General features: G+C 35.8%; 1 protein-coding gene across 3 annotated transcripts in view; it reads right to left on the bottom strand.

The window, feature by feature from the left end:
• Nucleotides 1-23472, bottom strand: part of OGFOD3 (2-oxoglutarate and iron dependent oxygenase domain containing 3) — a 43258-nt gene that overhangs the window by 14367 nt on the left and 5419 nt on the right. For 2 of the 3 annotated variants that reach the window (XM_058166159.1, XM_058166162.1), the window contains exons 3-8: nt 20353-20428; nt 17888-17930; nt 10769-10833; nt 10284-10340; nt 7383-7536; nt 2842-2965 (exon numbers count right to left, since the gene is read on the bottom strand). In XM_058166159.1, coding sequence (XP_058022142.1) covers nt 2842-2965; nt 7383-7536; nt 10284-10340; nt 10769-10833; nt 17888-17930; nt 20353-20428 — 519 coding nt within the window. The remainder of the gene's footprint in view (nt 1-2841; nt 2966-7382; nt 7537-10283; nt 10341-10768; nt 10834-17887; nt 17931-20352; nt 20429-23472) is intronic. The other variant, XM_058166160.1, reaches the window with a different exon arrangement.

Here is a 23472-nt window from a genome sequence, read left to right as displayed (position 1 = left end):
AAGATAATGATTGTTCTAGTCTTGCCTCCACAAATAGTTCAGAAACATGAACTATTCAGCAAACTTTTGTTGTTGTTGAACTAAAAAAACGTATTTTTTCTTTCTCCAGTTAATTTTTCTTGTTGTTCTTTATCCCTGTATAGTCATAGAAATGGGGCATAACTTGATTCCTAAAGGTACATCCAAAGGGCATTTGTTGAAGGTTTGACCTCTTTAAGATTTCACTTAAGCTTAGTGTGCTCATCTTCAAAACCTTAATAAAAAGTATTTAATCAAGCTTCAAATAAAAGGACGTGCCAATTAATAGTTTCCAACATGGATTATAGTGGAGAGATTATGAACCTCTTCCAGGTATCACCTGAGAAAGAAGATACCTTGCTGATCACACATCTGAGTCTTCCTAAGGATTTGTTTTAAAGTGACAGAATAAGCAGCTTCAGATCATAAGGAAGGGGCCCCTAGACCTGACCTTTCAAGTGTAATGTTCTGTATGGCATCCTTTCAGCACAAAACAGTTTCCCATGAGTGCAGAAAGATTTTACTTTATTAAAATAATGTTCAAGGAAAAAAAGGATCAGATTAATCAGAAACTTGTTCATAAAAGAAATGCGTATGTGGAGAAAAGCAATTATATACCAGCAAAAGACATAGTTTCCAGAGACCAAGCGATCAAATTATTAAAATTCCTTCTGTAGGAAAATTACGAAGTTATTTAACTGCACATTGTTAATGTGGAACATGATTATGATGATTTAAGAATTTTACTAAGCACCTACTTCCTTCCCTGTGTCTTCCTTTTTTTCTGTTTCATTTCCCTCCAACAGTTATAAATTACATCGTTTTTCTGGACATATTCTTCTGTTTAACCTACTACCAGTATGCCAATTTTTTCAAGTTATTTAATGCTTTTAGATATTGCCACAATACATTACACCCCCTTTTGTTTAAAAAAAATATTGTTAAAAGTTAACATTATAGAGTTAATTGAAATGGCAAAAAATACACATTAGATTGACTGCTTGGGGAGTGTGATTGTGCTAAAAAGGCAACACGTGAAGCTACACAAACGTCGACATGATTATAACACTGATGCCTCAGTGATTTAGAGGTTCTCAAGAATCCCTTGGAGATCTTGGCCATAATTTACCACAAAATTAATTATGCTTAAATTTAGATGTTCACAATTAAGAGCTAGAAGAACCCAGGGGCTAAATGGGCTCCTAAGTATCTTCAAAAGCTTCAGTTCAGAAAAGGGCGATCAGGAATTTCTCTGCAGCTTTTCACTTTCTTTCTTTTTCTTCCAAATTCTTTGAGCCTGTAAAAGGGCTTAAGGGAAAGGCAGAGCTTTATTTCACCTATCTCATAAAAATTGGGGGGAAGGAAAGTTTGAAGACCTTTTTGTTACATATATTCAAGAAAAAAAAAACAGTCCTTTCCTGGAACCTTCCTTGACCTAAAGAGCTCAGAAAAGAGGCTGGTAGTAGGGGAAAAAAGTGGAACTCTTTAGTGAAAGATAATTCTTTTTCTTGCTTGGTTTGGTTAAAAAAATATTGAAGAACAGCAGAACAGTTCCAGCTATTTTTTGGCATGTCAATTAAAGAAATACATGCCTTCCTATTCCTCCGCATTTAACTTTAAACATTTTGGGAATTTTTTCTCCCATGAAATGTTTTTCATTTCCAACATTTTGGTGACGAATTTCTAAACATTTTTTTCAACATGTTTTTCAAATAAACTGTATATTAAGCCCTAAGTAATGATGAAATGATGATGGAGAGAGGGTAATCATCTGATTCTTGGCAAAGACCTCAATTAGCCTCTGCAGTTTTCTTGGCAAGATTTCAGAAGTGGTTTGCCAATGCCTCCTTCTTAGGGATGAGAAAATGTGACTGGTCCCAGGTCACCAAGAGGTGTGAAATAATTCAGATTAGCTTTTTGTAACTCAAGACCTTCCAGATATCTTGGGAGCACAACTGCCAAAACTCCAATCCAGTGTGGCTAATGGAATGTATCTAAAGGATTCCAGGCTGGGGAAGGATAGACTAAGACAGGGGTCTCCAACCTTGGCAACTTTAAGCCTGGAGGACTTCAACTCCCAGAATTCCCAGCAGAGCTGGCTAGGGAATTATGGGAGTTGAAGTCCTCCAGGTTTAAAGTTGCCAAGGTTGGAGACCCCTGGACTAGTGACTCTTTGTAGCATTACATTGTTATAAAGTTTCAATAAGATAGTGAAACCTCTATGTAGGCTGTCCACTGAGTCATTTTGGCTGTCTCTTTGACTCTGTCATTCAGATTGTAAAGTCAAAATAGATAAGAGGTTTATCTATCTGAATGTTCAGACTGAATATTTCATTTGCAATAATTCAAAGCAATTCAAAGATTATTAGCCGAGTATCTCGCTTTATATTTCAGTCTCCTTTTTTTACCATCAACAAAATAGTTTGAAAATTAACAATTCACAAATCATGCTTATATTTTTTTTAAAAATAATGTTCTTTTCAAAACCATGTTTCCTCATATAATATCATCAAGTTACATTATATAGTTACCTCTCATTTATCCTTGTAATAGAAGGAAGCTAGAAATCACAATTCTTAGTTGTATAACATTTGAATGATGAAAGGTGTAATATTGCCAAAACTAGTGTAAGATAAATGCAAATATTAGATAACTCTTAAGACAAAAGCTGCCAGTTTTATTTGAACTTATTTTGACTGACTTTCTAATTCATTTATTTCTATCCTGGTGGTACGGATACACAAATTAGAGAGCTGTGTTCAAAGGAAGATATTAAAAACAAAGCATGAACTAGTAAGATCTGTAAAGCAAAGAAAGTTCTACCTGCTCGAGGTTCTACAGTCCTATTTGCGCCTTCATCCATAAAGACAAACCGTCCGCCACCAAAGTCTTCTGCATAGTCTGATAGGTAGAGCAGTGATGTGTAATCAAAGGAGCCATAAGTCACCTATAAAGGAAAGATAAAATATTGAATATCAAAAGAAAGCTTGGGGATTGTATTGGGTCTGCAGATGCATAGGCCCTGAAAGAAGTTGGTTATCTAGATCCCTTTCACTTGGGCTCCAGGCCTGAGTATGACAATGAGATTTTATTGATTTCATTTGTGTTTGACGTCTGGTGAGACAAGGAATGTATTCCTCCTGGTACTGAATGATATTTCAGTGACTTTTGATACTATCAAACTTAGAATCTTCCAGGACTACTCCCAAGTGAAGAGTGGGAAACATTGCAGCGTTCTCCTCAATCTGAATTTGCTTCTTTTGCAGAAATATGCTACAGCTTCCATCTGCAATCAGCTATTTGTCACATTTTGTTCATAAACACTATTACTAAGCTAGGTATCTCCGTCCTACATATTTGTATCTGATTTTTTTTTTCACTTTATGAAACACTTGTATCTGTCTCTAAAAAATTTCCTTCTGCAGCTTTTTTTTTTAATGGGCTCCTTGATCAAATGGTTTGCTGAAATCTAGATGGCTGCAGCATTTTCACAATCTAATGAAGTTACTGAACAAAAAAAAAGGTTATTCTAATAGGACCTATCCTTACACATACATGCTTATGTTTACTATCACATTATTTTCAAGGTAATAGAAATCAGAGATATAATCACTGATTGATGGATAGTTTCTTGGATGGTCTCTTTCCCTTTTTCAAAGACAGGAATGTTTGTTCTCTTTCAATCATAAGACATTTCACCTGTTCTCCATGATTTCTTAAAAATAACACATAAAGATTTGCCAAACCATCAGCTACATCTTTTAGTATCTGAGAATGCAATTCCTCAGAGACTTAAGACTCATTTAAAGAAGTATCATCACACCATGTTTTATTAAACTGTAGCTTTGTGCCTTCATCCTGGTCTTCATAATTTCCTTAGACAGCACATAAATTCTTGTTGGAGAAGACCGAACCAAACAGCAGATAAGAAAAAGGCTACTTCCTGTTTGCCTTTTCCCATTTTCGTTAAGCAGTTGGTATACTAATTTGTGTTTCTTTCCCTTTATGGTGAACATATATAAATATTTTTTTCTTCTACTTGTTCCACTAACAGTAAATAGGTTTTCTCCATTTGTTTCTTTTAAAAAAAGAATACAGTATATCCTATACTTCTATCATGTACAATCTCTATTCAGAAACAAAATTGATGAGTTGGTGCATGTTCCAAACAAAAATAATTTTCTTCCAAAAATTAATATCCTTCATCTAATCGTTTACTGAAAGACCCAAGAGAGCCTTTATGCTATGTTTTTATACCAGCTGCTGCTGGTATATACCAGCTGCTGCCACCATCGATTAATTTATGTAATAAAGTGAATACTTTGAATATGAGGTTTGAGACATTTGTCTTAAAGTGCTTTATAAAAGAAGCTAAAATGATGTCAATAACTTGCAACTATTTTCAGCACCACTTAACCTTGGCTGATAAGTGCAAATGTATTCCAACAATACAGGAAAAATCCATACAAATGTTTATGTCAGCAATCCACAATTTCCTCAATCAATAATATAGAGTGAAATGTCCATATGTGTTTCAAACCCAATTTTCCGTAGGTTAGTGAATAAACAGTATTTCTAATCTTACAGCTTTGAGGAAAAAATATTTTCACTAGAATGAAAGCTTTGAAGGTCACAAATGTAATCTTTGTGGAACCTTTATGACTCAGAAAAGGTAGTTTTTCATCCAGTTTTCCTTATCTACCACTGTTCAGTTTCACAGATCAGTGTAATCTCAGTTGCAAAATGTGTTGCAGAATGCTGAGGTAAATATTTAAGTGCCACATTATCACTCACATTTGGTTGAGGGGAAAGTAATAAATTACCCTCTTCCAATCACCAGAAAGGTTGATCTTGGCTAGATTAAGGACAGAACTGCCCAGTTTCCTCCTGATGAATATAACTTCAGGATCTCTAGGAAAGTAATGATGGACTGAGAAGCTAACAACCACCACAGGATAAAAAACAGGCAAATAGGCTGGCTTTTTGATAATTCTTCTCCAGACAAGGAGTAGACTTAAAATTACAAGTGCTCAGGGCAGCTGCCACTCATGAGATGACTGCAAGACAGCAGTCTCCAGCGTGATTACAGGTCTGGGTGATGAGGAAATAGCCATCTTGTTCAAACTGCAGTCAGAGCCTTTGAAATTGTCATGGACCAGGCTTAGGACTCACGTACTGAGTCTGAATCTGACACTGAACAACCTGCAGCTGTACCACTGATATGTCAAGAGGAATCACATGAGGCCGATCAAACACAGGCACCACCTGAGCAACTGAAAAAGTCAGAAAATGACATACGACCTCCCAACCCTCACATGAGACAAATAGAGAGCAGAGAAGGTCTATAAGTCTCCTCATCAAGTAAAGAAAACCTTCTGATTGTTTACAGCTGGCTACAGCTTATCAAAGAATCTACTTTGCCTGTTTTCTTTGCTGGAAATGTCTGCCATCTAGCTCATGTACAACATTTGCGTGTGATTTTGGTTCTTGGGCCTTTAACCTTTGGACTGGCTGATAACCTTGACCTGACCTTGAAACACTGAGCTGATTCTGGATGATTCTTTGGCATGCTCCAGTTTTCAAAGCAAACCTTGCAGGCCACCTTTGGCTTTGTTTACGTCGGCAAAAATTTCTGCGTATTTTAAAGACTACTCATGGTAGAGGACAGGAAGGTCTGGAGGAATGTTTTTCATGGGGTCACGATGAGTCGGACACAACTTCGCAACTAACAACAACTCACAAGAACGATATATAATAGAATGGAGAAAATAGATTGACTATATTCAAAATAAGTATCAGACCAAAAAGTATCAAATAGCTTATGAGTGATGGTAGGGAATATATTGTATTTGTGTATTTGCTTAAAAGGGGAAAGGGGAGTTAAGGGATCAATGGGGGAGAAGGGATTATGGGATATGTTTTTTGTAGTATTTTAGCATATGTTTGTTAGATGTTATACCCTGTATTTTGCTCTGGGAAGTCTCGGAGGGGGGGGGGGGAGGGTGAAGGGGGAATTTTTTTTAAAAAAACTTGTTTGTTGTAAAACTTTTTCAATAAAAAAAAATCGTTGTTTACTAAGATTAGTATTTAACATCTTTTATCTTTTTATTTTATGTTTTATTGATTTTATTGTAATGTCTTTGATTGTTGCCCAGAGTCGCTAAATGCTGGGAAACATACACGTTTCAAAAATATAATTTGTTGCATAGCCAGCCAGACCTTTAGACTGAATTTAGCACTTTTATCCATCTATGCAATTCTTCCATCATCATCATCATCATCATCATCATCATCATCATCATCATTACAAGAGGTATGTTCAATTCAATAAAATAAGATGGATGAAATGCTTTTTAAAAAATAAGATGGATGAATTTTTTTAAAAAAAAAACACCTTTGGAACTGCAAAAATAGCAACAAATCTGGAAGAGATTAGAAAAATAATTTTCTTAACTAAAATTAAGCAAGATAATATCTGAAAAAATTAAACATTTTGTAGAAAACTGTAATGCAACATTTTACAAAATGATATGATTTACTGGAACAAATCATACTAAATCAAATCAAACTATTCATACCATATTATTTGAAGAGGAATGACAATTTGCAAAGAAAAGCAGAAAAAAGTGTTAGAGTGATTTTGTTTATTTTATGAATAGATGGAGGAAAATGTCGAAGTTACTCTCAATAGCCTCATTCAAACAGTAAAAAATAAATTGGAAGGTTATAGACTTTGAACTTACATTGGGTAAAACATTTTTACTACTAACTTCCTTAATACTTTTTTGAGCAGAAAAGCAGAATGTAAACTTTATAAATAATGGAATACATAGTACAAATATAAAAGGCAATAGAAAGCTAACATGATAAAAGAAAATTCTAAAAAATAAGAAACTAAAAATGCCCCAAAATAAGATCCTCAAAGTCATACACTAAAAATATTTTAGCTTTATCAAGATAAGAAAATCCTCCTAATGAACAAAGTGCTACACATGCTGATATTCAGTTCCTACATTTTCAGATTATCTAGCAAAACGTAATAAGAATCAACAGAATAGCCAGACTGATTATGTAACTTCATAGGAAACAACCCTAGGTTTTTAACTTCTAAATTTTGACTCATCAAAAAGGGGAGCACTACAAATTTAAAAGTCATTCTATAGCCATTTACTCATTAATACGTTTCATTAAGCTCAGCAGGGGTTACTTCCAAGAAGGCACACATGGTACTTACATGCTAAAATTATATCAGAGCATCGTGACTCTTTAATTAGCGTGCTAGCACTTATACATGCAGGATACCAATGCCAAAGGTAGATATTTAGAAGAATAGTAAGGAAAATATTATTTAAATATCTCATTACCTTGTCAATATGAGGATGCCAATATTCATCATGGGTTGTCTTTGCTTCTGAGTTATTTATTCTAGAGAAGAAAGTTGGTTTCGTCAAATACATGGAAGATGAGCTGATGCCAAAAGCAAGAGCTATTTTTTGTTGAATTCTTAGTCTCACATCACTACAAATGAGAAAAGAGCACCAGAACTGAGTAAAATTCTGCACAAAACATCGGATTTATTTTAAATATATTCTTTTATTTCACAATATCTAACATACACAGAATATTAAAAGAACTCCATGCACATCATCTCAAGAATTCTATAACATATGTGTAGCACAATTAATTATAATGCATTATGGATAACAGCCTTAGAGATAATAGATTGCATCAATTTGTTCATAGTTCAGCTCAGTTCAGTTCTAAAGCTTCCAATGATACAAATACTGTATACGACTTGTACTTTATACTCTACTACTATAATCTCCAATCTGAAAAAAAGTGCAATTTATTATTATTTTTCTAACTGTGCTTGGTTTCACACATCACATAAGTCATAAATCAGATTTATAAATCACAACAGTGAATTCAATCTTGCCGTGGAAAAGCTTTTCACCAAACAAACACTTGTTAATAGAAGTGGAGGTCAAGAGAAACTCTGTCACTTTTGGGTGGAAGGCCTGAAACAGGCAGAGTGGGAACCATGACAGAACTATTATCTAAAAACTGGGCAGTTATTTCCCGCTTTCAAGGCTCAGAAGAGAATCAGCCAATATTCAAACAGGTGGAAAGAAAAGACTTAGAATTTAAGCAAATGCTGTAAAACTCTAAGTAGTCTTTGAGTTACTACTCTTGGTTCAGAAACATTCAAAGTTACAGCCGCACTGAGAATGAGTGACACTTAAGCCCATTACCAAATTTACAGCCATTGTAGCATCCCTGAAGTCATGTAATCAAAATTTGGGTGCTTGGCAGCCCACCTGCACTTAAAAGCCGCAGATGCACTTCAGTTCCCCCCAACATTTAATAAATAAATAAATTTTAATAAATAAAACATCTCTGCCCTTTTGGCCCCCTGTATTCTTTAGCTCCTGCTGTCCTGCATGCTACTTCCCACCCCCCGACCTTCACTGCCTTCTTACTCTCCCCGCTGAGCATTTGAGCATAATATATTTTAATGTTTCTCCATATCCAGTGTCCATATTCTCAATTTTTATCAACATTGGAAGATTTAGAAGAAAAGAAATTCTCTACCTAACACTGTGCTTCCCAGCCTTTTTCTTCATAACTCAAAACTGCTTTTCGTAAAATCTTATTGAACTTTGAGTAGTAACTTTGAATAGTTGCTGAATTAAATGCTAATAATTCAAAGACTACCTGTGTTATAAAAACATTTTTATATCATCTCAACAATCATTTCAGTGTCAATTTTATTGATTTTCATCTTAACAGGGATACTTTGGGAGATTTCTGAATATATTTCAATAAACATGGCAATCTTTAAGTCAATTTAAGTCCCTGTTATGATGGATAATGGGTTCGTGTGTCATTACTCAAAGAAAAACCACTTTTACTCAATTTTGGATAATTTACCCAGGTTTGGGAAGCACTGATCTAACAGCACAAACTTGCACATAACACAAATGCTGTGTTCTTTCATTTGTCCACATTGCTTTTTTCTGTATTTCAGATCTATCTTTAAAAAAAAAAGTTTATTCGATAAAGTTTATTCAGGAAGCTTAATTTAGCAAAGCAAATCAATTTGAAAGTCTTGTCTATTTTTTTCAGTAAACTTTGCCCATCATTTAAAAATCTTCCTCAATAACTAGTTTCTATTCACACATTCTATTTGACAAAAATCAATTCAGGCACTCTAAGTAGACAATAAGACTTTTCTTTAGCTATTCCCTTGAGCTGCCACTCTGAAAGGTATCCACATACTGAATTGTACTGAAAAATCCTTTAAGAATTTCTTCTGTGCTCTCTGACACAATAGCTGTGATTATATTGAAAAGGCATCAGATGGTCTTTAATGCAGAGCCATGCTCAGAGATGATAATCCAAAATGAAAGGTTATTTTTATATCAACCCACCATTTAGACTTGTGTTTATCTGCCTTTTCAGAATGAATCTTCTACCTACAACTAGCTATATTAGAGGCAGTATCCAGTAAAAGAAGCAGATATACAATGTAAGCTGAATTGTGACCATAACATCTATACAGTTAGAATTCATACATGAATCAGATTAATATAATTAAGACTACTCATCTTTTTCTGGTTCAAAATACCACATGGCAATACAATTAATCCTTCCCAAAACAATCAGACTGACAAACAATGTCAGGTACAGAATGCTCTCACTGAGCATGCCCCATCTGAGTTTCTATTCAACATCATCCCAGAGTCCTTTTCTAGTCCTCTCCAATGGCAATGAACAACTGATGCCAATCAAGGCTAATGTGGTATAGTGGTTAAAATGCTGGATCAGGAATAGGGACATACAGGTTCTAGTCCATCATCAGCCACAGAATCCCACAGGTTGATTTTGAAACATTTAAGTAGTGGATGGTACCAAAATCAAATGCTAGGATTAAATAAAGTCTAGGATACCTCAAGCTAGATTTAACCAAATTCTTTCTGTACTCTACCCCTTCATTCATTGGTAGTAAAACCACAGTGACATCATGAAGATTCTTCCCTTCAAGCTATTAAAATGTTCCCTGAACAAATATTTCTACAGTGCAAAATGATTCATTTTTCTTTGCTACATAACAAGTTAAGACATAGATCAATTCAAAAATTATGCTGCAATATTATTTTTCTCAAATGCAGTAATAAATAATAGGTAGTAGCATAACAAAGTTATACTAGCTAGCTGACTGAAGAAAACAAAAATAAAATTTTATAATACCTGGATTTTCTTACCGGTATAACTGAAAATCCTCTTTTGTGAAGATGTCATGGATTTTATCATTAAAGTATCTGGAGAGAAAAGAAATAAATGACTCATGAAACCAATTCACAGATAATGTAAATTAAATCTTTGTACTAACCAATTACTTTCAATATTCTTTCAATTAAATTGTTTACTCAGATCACAATTTTAATACACAATTATTTTTAAAGTTTCAGAACAATACTTATTAAGTCTAACACACAAGATCAATTCCAGTAAATTCCAATTTCTATGGAAAACTGACAGCTTGTTTAAAAAAATATTCTAAAATGAACAAGAGCCTATTTCTACCTCCAATATCCCCAAAACTGTTATCACATATTCTTTGCTACATGAAGAGAAACTGCTGAAAATAGAGGAACTTGTGTAAACCTGTTTAACAGACTAAGAGCTAAAAGAACAAAGATCAACCATTGTAACCATTCTAAATATTAAAATACAATTCTAAATTTACCTGTACATATTAACAAAATGCTTCCCCAAAGATAGGGCTCCAGAGTGCAAATCTAGAATTGAGGCCTGAAATAGAAATAAATAAATACATTCAGTATGTAAATACAGACAATGGAAAATATTTAAGGCATGTTGCTTTCTTTAAAAAGAAGACAGATTACTCTGTTTGGAAGTCACATTCCTATTCTACAATGTTCTGAGAACTTGATGTAAAAGTGTGTTGATTGTAAATATTTCCCAAGAATCAAGGAAAGTGATTCAAACTTACTCTGAATTATTTCCCAAGAATTCTTTATCTATACATGTAAAACTTTGATATCATAATTCATATACAATGGTTACCAATTATGAATACAGTGAGCCTTACCATTATTTCTGGAGGGGAAAAAGTTATGAATTTTTCAATTGGAGTGGATTTGATTTAAATTGTGATTTAAACTATGATAGAAATCACTATTAAGAAACACGTTAATGATTTAAATCACAATTTCTTCAATAACTAAAAATATTTAATAACAATTAACCCCTCCAAGACTTAGCCAATTCAATTCGTTCTAGATTATTGTTTATCCCTCCGCTTCTTCTTCTGGGTAAAATGAACAAGCAGACTAAATTCTATAGCAGAATGGGCAACTTTTCCACATACCCTGACTTTTTACTGAATTGTAATTTTGAATGTGGTGAAATCCAGCAGGTTCTGACAGGTTCTGGAGAACCGGTAGCAAAAATTTTGAGTAGTTCGGGGAACCGGCATATACCACTCTGGCTGGCCCCCGAGTGGGGTGGAAATGGAGATTTTGTAATATCCTTCCCCCAGGAATGGGGAGAGAATGGGGATTTTGCAGTATCCTTCCCCTGGCACGCCCACCAAGCCACACCATGCCCACGAAGCAACACCCACAGAAGCAGTAGTAAAAAAATGGATTTCACCACTGGAAGAGATCATAAGAATTATAATTAGACAGGTCTGAATTTTTCCCTGACCTCATTTTTTTTTCAGAATAAGCCTCCAGGCAGAAAACGAGTAGTCCTCTGAAGTTACAATAAAGAGCAATACATTAGCATCTTGCAGAAGGTATACAGAAATAATTCCACTTAAGTATACATGATCAATAAAAATTGCTTGACAATATATGCCTGGGCGTAGGGATGTGGTGGCTCGGGGGCTAGGACATTGAGCTTGTCGATCGAAAGGTCGGCAGCTCAGCGGTTCGAATCCCTAGTGCTGCCGTGTAACGGGGTGAGCTCCTGTTACTTGTCCCAGCTTCTGCCAACCTAGCAGTTTTGAAAGCACATAAAAATGCAAGTAGAAAAAATAGGGAAGGTAACAGCGTCCGTGCGCCTTTGGCGTTGAGTCATCCGGCCACATGACCACGGAAACGTCTTCGGACAGTGCTGGCTCTTCGGCTTTGAAATGGAGATGAGCACTGCCGCCTAGTGTCGGCAATGACTAGCACGTATGTTATATGCCTGGGCAGGGGGTTGGACTAGAAGACCTCCAAGGTCCCTTCCAAATCTGTTATTATGTTATATTATTTGTATTTAAGATGAATTTATATATGAAATAAAATGCAAACAAAAGTTATTTGTTTAGTGAGGTAAAGCCATGATATATTTTTATTCAAGAGTCAGTTTTTTAAATTCTCTATAGAACTTTTTATTTATTTATTTTTTAAATTAACATTAGGAGAAACAGCAGTAATATTCTCTTTCATGACCTTGGTTAGATTACATAGGAACCTGTTCAGGTAGTAATCAAGTTTAGCTGTACAATATACTGACAAAGTAACTAGCTTTTAAAACAAAGTTTTCAAGTTTCTACAAAACCTTGCTGAGTGATTAGCTGTACAAAGGGCATTAATAGAAACGAAACGTCAGGAAAGTCATTCATTTATGAAAATCTGCTCATCAGCATAAATAGAAACACAGTGGCTCACAAGATTAGAACGCTGGGCTGATGATTTGCGTTTGAGATCCGTCGCTACCACAGGGTGGAGTGAGCGCCTGTCACATGCTCTGGCTCCCGCCAACCTGGTAGTTCAAAAGTGGGTGACCGCAAGTAGATAAATGGGTACTACTTCAGTAGGAAACTTCATGGGGACCCTAAAGGATCCCCCAACTGGGTGTCCCCTGGGCAATAGTGATGTCACTGGCAAATCCTTTCACCGTGGAAGCACTTTGGTGCTTCTGATACAGAAGAATTAGTATACCAGCATAAATAAAAAATAGGGAAAGCATCTGTATGAAAGGTAGATATTCTTATGTCATAGCAGGTGAATATTATAATCCTTAATCTGAGGATTCCTAGGTGGTCTCTGAGCTTGAGCACTGATTATGTTACATAGTTTGATTAATGAAATATCTGCAAGAAAACAACCAAGCTCATAGAGTACCAAAGACCTCCCATTTCAATCCTAAACTACAAATATTCTCCTTTATTGGTCCTTAATCTGCAGGAATGGCAAAGCAGTTTGTAAGTGATGCAGATCACACATGCATGTAAAGTTATCTTAAACTCATACTACCAATTTTAGAGCAGCAACCAATCATCCTTCATCAATTACACTCAGTGTAGTTTAGACTATGATACTGACTATAGAAATCTTCACTCGGGCAAGTAGGATTAGTCCCTATGTGCCTTTAACTAATATATGAAAGACTAATAATTTCAAGCATTTATGAAAAGGTTGTCCATCTTTCTTGCACCAAATAGAAAGAAAGCCGTGCAAAAGCAGAGATTTCTTGCTGAATGATCTGAAACAACTGAAAAGAAGTGATACATTCAATTTAGTATTTAGAGAAAAAGATAAAAGCAATACTGAATCAACTTGATTTATTGGAGGTATGTGAAATGTATAAAAATCATCCTGGACAGAAATACTATGAAAAAGTTATAAACCACAGACATATTGTTGTTAATTTACCTATTTTAGAAGAACGGACTAAAAGAAAGATAAGTTCTATTTGGAATAGAACCCAATACATTTCTACAACAAATTACATTATTCAGCAATTCATCAATTATTTTTGGAATTGGAAAACATTGGAAAGCCACCTCACCCATCAAAAATTGAATATCTGAATGGTATATTATTTTAAATATTACTAATCAACAAAAAGTTCTTAACCCATAACAGAAATCAAAACTGAAGAATCAATTAAAAAGTTAAAAATGAATAAAATTCCAGGACCTGATTATAATTCAACAATATATTATAAGATTTTGTCCAGCAAACAGCCATTTAAAAGACAGCACAGTTCGCAGGTGCAAAATGAGTGGGCAAAGATTCAGTCCCATCTAGCTTTGGGGGCTGAAAAAGAGACAGCGGGAGAATCCTATTTTCAGAATTGTAAGATTGAGGTCAGCCATTCCAGCTGAACAAGACAGGGCAGGAAATGTGACCCGATAAGCTAATCCTATTTTATTGTAAAGCTACATTACCAGAATCTTGAATGTTCCAGAAAATCGTAGTTAAGTTACTCAACTAACTGACTTCCTACATTCAATCAGGAAGATATAGTTTGGTTTGGTATTAGGATATCAGATTAATCAGAATAAGACACAAAGAATTATATGGAATCTATCAGAAAAAAGGTGTAGTAATACTGTTAAGCCAATTAAGTAGCTGGGAATTTTATTTAGCAAAATATGAAAAGATTCATTTAAGAATAATTATTCACATATTTGAAAAAAAAAACCATAAGAGCAGATATTTTAATAGCAGAGAACGTTAAACTTGTCCTGATCAGAAAGGATATGTGCAGCAAAAATGAATATTTTACCAAGAATTAACTTTCAGTTTCAAATAATTCCAATAAGAATTGAAGAAAAGGTACTAAATGTGTATCAAAATGAATAATTAATTCTATTTGATCAAATAAAAAACTGGCAATAAAATTTAAGATTTTGCAAGATGTAAAAAAGATAGAATCAGTACTGAACCTTAAATTATATTATTACACCAGATGTTTAATCCAAATGCCTTGCTTCAAAATTAAGTATTTATTTCCCTAAAGGTAAATATATAAAAAATTTGACTAATGGAGATTCATACGGATAAAATAAAGATGAAGTCTTTTGAGATTGTCTCCTTAGAATGGTTAAAATTGTCTGACTAGTTTCAATATCTCCAAATAAAGATCTAAGTGCCAGAGCCCACTGTAACAACATTGCCAAAAAGGCACTAAGAATTGTTAATCTAATCCTGTGCAGCTTCTTCTCTGGTAATATTGTACTACTAACTAGAGCATACAAAACATTTGCTAGACCAATTCTTGAATACAGCTCATCTGTCTGGAACCACACTGCATATCGGACATAAATAATCAAGAGAGTCCAGAGATATTTTACGAGAAGAGTCCTCCATTCCTCTACCCACAATAAAATACCTTATGCCACCAGACTCCAAATTTTGGGCTTACACAACTTAGAACTACGCCAACTTCAGTCTGACCTAAGCACAGTACATAAAATGATCTATCGCAATGTCCTACTTGACAATGATTACTTCAGCTTCAACCACAACAATAGACGAGCAAATAATAGATACAAATTCAAGGTAAACCCCTCCAAACTCAATTGTGGAAAATATGACTTTTGTAACAGAGTGGTCAATGCCTGGAATGCACTACCTGACTCTGTAGTTTCTTCCCCAAACTTTAAGCTTAAACTGTCTACTGTTGACCTCACCCCATTCCTAAGAGTCTGTAAGGGGCGTGCCTAAATGCACCTGCATGCCTACCATCCCTGTCCTAATATTCCTTTTTACTTACTCTTTGACTAACAGAATAAATAAATAAATAAATAGACAGTATAGTTCAAACAAGGGAGAATATTCAAGAGACATGACTGAATTTTAAACACTTGTTAATTCAAAACATTTGTTGAGGCTTATTTTTAAGTTGTTACTGAAATATGAACCAGAAAGTGAACACACTAAGGATTGTATTGCTAACATTAGCAGATATAATCAAAGTTAGGTTTTTACTGTGCAATAAAATAGCTAGTAGCCATCATAATAGTAGATGAGAAACCGTACTTTTTGCACTATAAGACGCTTCAGAACATAAAACACACCTAGCTTTTGGGGAAGGGAAAAAAAAATCTGCCTCTGCCTCCCAGCGTCCATCAGTATTCATCTGGCTAGCGTCCTTGCAGCAAATAGCAAACAGCTTGGTCAGCTTCAGCACACTATCACAGCCTGATTTAGCACGAGTAGCTGATTGGCAGTTGGATCGGTCTCCCGGAATACTGCCAATCAGCTGTTCCAGGGTGCAGGGATTGCTGCCGCCTATCGCCACCTCTAAGCACCCCACTTTTGCCTCTGTGCATCCCAGGTGGCAGGGATTCCTGCCACTGCTCACCACTGCTGCCGGCAATTGGCAGCAGTGATCAGCAGCAATCCCCACCGCCTGGAACAAGCTGAAAATGGGACGCATGGAGGCCGAAAATGGGGTCTGCGGAGGTCAAAAATGGAGCACGCAGAGGTGAATAATGGGCATGCAGAAGCCAAAAATGGGGCACGTGGAAGCTGAAAATGGGATGCACAGAGGTCAAAAATGGAGCGCACAGAGGCCGAAAATGGGGCATACAGAGGCTGAAAACGGGGGGCAGCGGATAGGCGGGGGTTCAGCACAGATACTTCCACCCACTTTTTTGGGGGGGGGAGGGCATCTTATAGATCGAAAAATACAATACATAAAAAAAGACTTAGCAAACTAAGTTGTAGATTATGCATCAATGTCAAAATTACATGTTTAACTTGAAAACTTTTAACTTGAAAACTTTTTCTGAACTGTTATTCTGTACATGGACTTGTACTATATGCAAAGTTTGGGTCTCTTTTAAGGTACTGTTTAAAATATTAATCGTGCCTCTTTTGTCTAAAAAATCGTCTAAATTGTCTAAGACAAATCATCTAAATTTGGAAAAAGGTTATACACTTTATTCTGATTAACAGTTCTTATTTTTATTAATTACTGATATGTGATTTGATTTCAGTAATTAAGATTACTGTAATATTAACCCAATATTATTTTGAAATGCTTTATTCAATATTATTGTGTGGATTTTTTTAAAAAAAATCAGATTTATTCTTTTTTCTTTATTATGAAAGTATTACAATGTAAGCATACCAATAACATTGTCTATGGAAGAAAGTTCCTAAGCCAATCAGTCAAGTATAATCACATGATCATTAGTGCTGTCACGGTTCCAAACTAAGCCAGCAAAAGAGGACACACTGTGAGCAGAACGGGTATCTTTACTGGCATCTCTGCTTGGCACCTGGCGAACAATACAAGTAAAAGCATTTCTAGCCAACATTACTGGCTTCTGCTAGCCAGCTGGCTATATGGATTCAGCACACCCCACCCTCCAGTTCCCGGTTGCTTCAGCATGTACTTTTTAGGCCCGGCTCCAGCAAGTACTCTTCAGGCCTGGGTGGCTTCTGAACCTACCGCAGATGGCTTGCCTTCCTGGCTCCTCTTCCAGTGTGAGTCCCATCACCCAATACCCATCTGTGCCCCCCATGCACCCCCCTGCCCTTCTGTGTGCCTTTCTATGTGGAAACTCTGAAACGGCACATTGTGGCAACTTTGAACGGTATGCTGTCTTGAATGTTGACAGGTGCATTTAAAATTCTGTGCTTGAACACATTTTGCATAATAGAAAATGAGCACTGATATAAGTAACTAATATATTCTAATGGAAACTTATTCGACAGACAGTGGGGGCAAGCAAAGACCAGGCAATGTACAGTTCTAAGAGTACAGAAAGGCAGACTGAAAGAGGGTCCTTCTCACTCATCCAGATGAAGAGACTTTGTGGCTTGCAAACAATAGCAAGGATATATTGATTCCTTATTGAATAGGCTATACATTTCCAAATAAAAAAAGGCACTAAGATTGAATGGCAGAATCTAGAATTTAATGTTACTGGATCACAGACAGTTGAGATTCCTATCAGTAACTAAAATGAACATTTTGATAAATGAAGATGAGAATGGACTCCCATTTCTGTCCGACTGGCACTTCTCCCCGAAAGACAGTGTAAAACATAATCTGAAGAATCTTGCCTGAATACCAGAAGAATGTAAGAAAGTAACAGGACACTGCTCACCCCTCCATCCGATCCTCCCAGGGACAGTCCCCTCTCTGCTATTCTGTGGACGAAACAACAATCTCAAAACATAGCTTTTCCCCCAGTTGTTTACAGATGCTTTTGAAATATGACTTGCCACCATTGACAGAGAAGAAACAGAAAAGAAACAGCCCCCTTGGATTCATAGCAGATAAATCAGCATAACAGGTGGCCCTCATTATCTGTGGAGCTTCATTCTCAAGGGTTCAAACTGCGGATTAAAAAAAACCTGTAGCTGTGACCTTAAAAAGAGATAATTTATGCATAGACAAAAGCTATCCAGAATATTGGGCTCATGTAAAATGGGGGTGGGAGGGAGCTCCAAGCTACAGTTATATAAACATTTCCGCATGATCTGGACTCCGTTTAACAATTATAGAAATAAAATACTGCAGATGATGAGGGGCACCTGTGCCACACACATTACTCAGAAAGAAGCAAAGTAAAAATGGCAAAATCCAAAGCTCAGCGCTTACCCAGTCATTTCCAGGTAGGATTACTCCAAAGGTCAGCAAAAAGTTTTGAATTACAAGTGAGCAAGGATAGGAAAATCTAGTTCATTATCAATGAAATAAGGTTCTGTGGAAAAATGGGAATCTATAGGCTGAATCAAGGAGTTTAAAGATGCAGTGTAGAGAATGAAAAGGAAGGGCTGAAGTACCTTCTGTGATGAAAAGAGCTGCCCATCTTTACTGGAAAAAGTGATAAAGACCCTAATTAAAGCTTTCAGTTCTTTCTGTGTTTACTGCTGAACATTAACCTTAGGGCTGGTCAAGGTGTACTTTTCCAGCTAAAGTTTAGAGCAGCTGAATATGGGAAGAATAACAATTTAGGCTATCCAGGAAATAGGGCTGGCAAGGGAGAAAATAGTATATGCGACTCATATTCCCAACAGCATACTGTGTAACAAGGCCAAAATATACATTCATGTTGAGCTAATCAACATCTCATAGGAATATCGCATGCTGAAACAGAGGCATATAATGCAGAATATAAAACTGCATATACTTGAAATAATATCGTGTTTATGTACACAAACACACATACTCATTAATAGAGATACAGTATGTGTCCATGGTAGGTGTATCTAGATCAGGGCTGTCAAACTCCCGGCCCATGAGCTGGATACATTATGCAGTTTATGCCCACGCCCAGTTTAGCGAAGAGGAAAAACGTCCCGATATATCATGTGATGACACCATGACAACGTGAGTTTGACACCCCTGATATAGATGGAGCAAACTATTCTAGATAGGCTTTCTGGATTTCCAGATCCAAATTCCAAAATATGAAAATACAATGGAGACAATTTGGAAACTTGGTTTTAAATGATGGCCAGTAATTCATTTATTGTTGATCAATAAGTTAATACAGTTAGAGAGGAGGTATAATCTCATGTTTTAAAAGGAAACATTTGATCCTTTGGCCTTCCCAACCTTAATTCCATACCTGTTAAATGAAATAATAATGGCAGCCTATGTTACAAGCATGTTTGAATGTAAATAGAATGGAGACCAAAAAGTATGTTTCATGTTATATCAGGGGAAAGGATGGAAGACATTTTAGATGTTATAGAACAAGAATGCCCAGATGTTTCACCAAAAGTCCTCTTGACTAGGACTGGGAAAATTAATGGAATGTGGAGTCTTTGATGCTCTCTTGGCTGTTTTCTTACAGACATTTCATTACCTACCTAGGTAGAATCATCACTATAAGTGAGCATGGTGTTTGCTCCCAGTTTATATACAATAGCTTGCCCTGTCAGTATAGTAGGGATGTGGTTTCTCCTTGGTATTTCCTTGATTAGGGATTGTTTTCTGCTTGATCCTTTGCCTGAGGCTCATTCCAGCTTATGTGGTTATTGGCTGTTGTAGAGCATATATTCTGGGTTTTTTTTGTTTCCTTCTTAGCTTTTTTTATTGTCTCTTTTGAATGGTATGTAAATAATGTTTAATTATGTATACTGGAAGTCCTCGTTTAACAATGTGATTGTGACTGGTAACTCTGTTGTTAAGTAATCTAGAAATCTAATAAATAATAAGTAAAATGGTCTTAAACTGAAAAATCATGTGACTGCATCACTTTGTCCCATCTTAGTAATGACCTCCCTGGATCCCACTGTAAAAAAGAACTGCACAGGTTGTTAAACAAGGATATCACATAACTGCAACTTCCAACTTCCTGCCAATATCCTCACTGACTTTGCTTGTGGGAAGCCAGCAGGGAAAGTTGTAAATTATGATCACATGACTGTGGGGATGTTGCACCATCCACAGGTATAAGGTCCAGTCATAACTACCACTTGTTCACAGTCATTGTTAGTTCAGTCACTCAACAAGGAGGCATCTGTTTACTATTTGTAAAACAAACAGAAAACACCACCACCCTTCTATTCTAAAGTTTTTAACAAGAACAGTCTATGTCTGGGGAAAAAAAATATTTACCTACGGATTTGCTCAGCTTCTTCTCTGTTAATTATGGCATCTGTTATTCCTCTTCCACACTTCCGAGGGGTACAGCCTAGATAGTGCATAAGAAAAAAGAAGAAGAAGTATTTAAATATTTTTCGCTGCTGTACCTGTCTTTAAAGGTATTACAGACAGCCAGGGTGGTTAAAAATCGATGATTAAAAAAAAAAGGATTTAAATCGGGTTTTTTTTTATTTTTATCAAATTTATTTTAATAAAATGGTTTTGGGGTAAAAAAATCTATCTAAAGATGGTTTTCTATTTAAGATATATTAATAATTTAGTTTATTCAGCATGAAATGGAGTTTAGTTGTGCAGCTTGAGGCTGTATATTCTGCAATATTGGGACTATTGGTGAGTCAACAGCAGGTCAGAGGAGAAGCTGCTGTGGGACAGAGATGACAGTTACTCTTTAAAAATTATGATTTAAATCGAGTTGATTTCAATCAAGCCTTTTTACTAGTGATTTAAATCATAATTTAAATAGACTTGATTTAAATCAAATCCACCCTGCAGACAGCTGTATTGCTTGAACTGATAGATCCGTCAGTAGTAAGAATCTGAGAACAACTTATACATTGCAATCATTATACCTCATACTTTTATTTAATTCTCATAATAATTATTGTATCTTATGAAAAAACAACTATCCATTTCAATTTCCTCTGCCATTTTTCTCGGTCTTATGCATTAGCTAAAGAATCTGACATTCCAATTCTCAAAATTATACAAATTGTTGTTAAAAAGTCTATATTTCTTTTCCCCCATAAATGATTCTGCTATAATAATAAACATATAATGTTTATTATAAACGTATAATAACAAATCTAAGTAATGTTTTTTGCCTAATTCATCAAAAGAATTTTGATTGTTTGGAAGAATCCACTGATGCCAATTTTTAATGTCTCTTGATGTTAGTTGAATATAAAAGATAGTTATCTCTAACTTTGCAAATCTTTATATTTTTGTTAGGAGCTTCAAATAGCTGAAGTTAATATTCTATTCTGTTGGTTTTACTTCTTGGACATTTACAAAATTATCACATTTCAAGGAGCATCTGGGGAACAACTATTGATTCAACTTCTTCAGGTGAAATAAACAAATACTGAGTTACAAGCTTGATCTTTCAGAATAAATTAGACTCTGGAGACCAACTTTTCCTATACTCTTAAAGAGTAAAAATGACAGGAAAAAACAAATGATCTATCTTCAGTGGAAACTTCAATCACGGTATTTTAAGAAAAAATATACTGCTTATTTCCAGCTGGAAATATGAACTATGTTTGAGAGACTGCTAAGGGAAGAAAGATATTTTAGAAGAACCTTTGGTGAATATTGGAAGATGGAACGTTGTTTTGATATTGATTGATGAAGGTTGGATATTAAAAACTATGTACTTTATTCAAGAATAAATACTAACTCAATCGGAAACTTCTGAGAACTCTAGGAGTGGAATGGTCTGATATATAATGGAGTGGAAGAAAAGTATCTTCTTTGTCTTTGGAAGGGGAGTGGAGGTTTTAAGGAATGACTATGGATTATGATTTGTGCTAGATTTTAATTTTTGTTGTTAGTTTTATACCCTGTACTCGGTTCTCGGAAGTCCTGGGGGTGGGGAGGAAGGGAAGGAGGGGAGGGGGCAGAAAATGGATTGATAGTTAATGTACAAAGATGATTGAAGATGTATAATTAATGTAAGATCGGACCTGCCTGGCTACTACTTTAGAATGAAGGGAAAGAAGGAGTAGAAGAGAGAAGGAGGAAAGAGAAGAGGAGGAGGAGGAAAGGAAGGAAGAGGGGAAGAGGGAGAAGAAAGGAGTAGGGAGGAAAGAGGAGAGGATGTAGATAAGAGAGGGGGAGGATGGTTATGGAAAGTAGAAGAAGGTAGAGAAGGAGAGTAAAAGGAAAAGGAAGGGGGTGGTGACCGGGCAGACCCGATTAATTGTATATGATGGTACATTAAATATGTTATTGGATATGTTATTGGATAAGAATGTCAAAATAAAACTTTTTTGAAAAGAAAAAAGAAGAAAAAATATACTGAAACATATACTAGAGATCTCTGCAGCATTTTATGTTTGATTCTAAAAAGATGCTGGCGGTACCAGTCTGCAATCTAGGCAGCTTATATACTGTAAGATTAAAAACCAAACAGAAAAAGACCAGCAAGATAAAACAATAGGAAACCACAATACAACAAGGCTGAAATCATAGCCATAAATTGAAATTATCTATCTCCCATGGTCTAATGCCTGAGGAAGAACCAGGTTTTCAAGTCTTTATGAAAAGACTTTATGAAAGGGTTGGGGCCATCTGAATCATGGGGAGAGTGGGCAGCTGTTCCATACGTTGTGACAGAAAAAGCACCATCTTTACTAGATAGTATTGATTCATAGAGCTGATCCAAAGCAAGTCCATCCTGGCATATCCTGTCAGACAGGCAGAAAGAATTGAAGACAGGAAATCTAATTTATAATCCGAATCTGTATCATAAAGAGGTTTATAAGTAGTAACCTGTAATTTGAAGTATTTAGAAGTCTACTGGGAGCAAGTGCATTTTGCATACTATGACTCTATGCTGCCACATTCCAGATCAGATGTAAGTTCTGATAGGCTCCAAGGGCAGCCCTATGCCCAGCACATTACAGTAGTCCAAACTGAAAGTGACCAAGACATAAGTGACCATGAACAAACCAATTCAAGAAGAAGCCCAATCAATACAAAAGATGATTTTATGAAAAAAGCCCTTCTCACCATAGCTGCCATCTGCTCTTCAAAGTCCAAGAGACACCGAAAAATCTACAACAGTTCTGTCTGGAGAAATGCAACCCCAATACCCCAAATAGAGGTCCCAGGATCCAGAGACCCCTAGAATCCATTGCCACTCAATTTAGGTTCTTTTCAGATCTGTTCTTCCCCATCCAGGCTCCCATGGCCTCCGGATATTAGTAAAAAAAAGCATCACTTGAATGGCCCTGAGTTGAGATTCATACATGAGTATCATCAGTATATTGGTGATACTTAGCTGCATGACAACAGGTGAACCCACCTGGTGAGTTCATATAGATGTTAACTAGGAACAAATAGTATACTGTA

Source organism: Ahaetulla prasina, chromosome 2, assembly GCF_028640845.1.
Source record: "Ahaetulla prasina isolate Xishuangbanna chromosome 2, ASM2864084v1, whole genome shotgun sequence".
Classification (NCBI taxonomy): Eukaryota; Metazoa; Chordata; class Lepidosauria; order Squamata; family Colubridae; genus Ahaetulla; species Ahaetulla prasina.
This window is presented reverse-complemented; position numbering and strand designations above follow the sequence as displayed.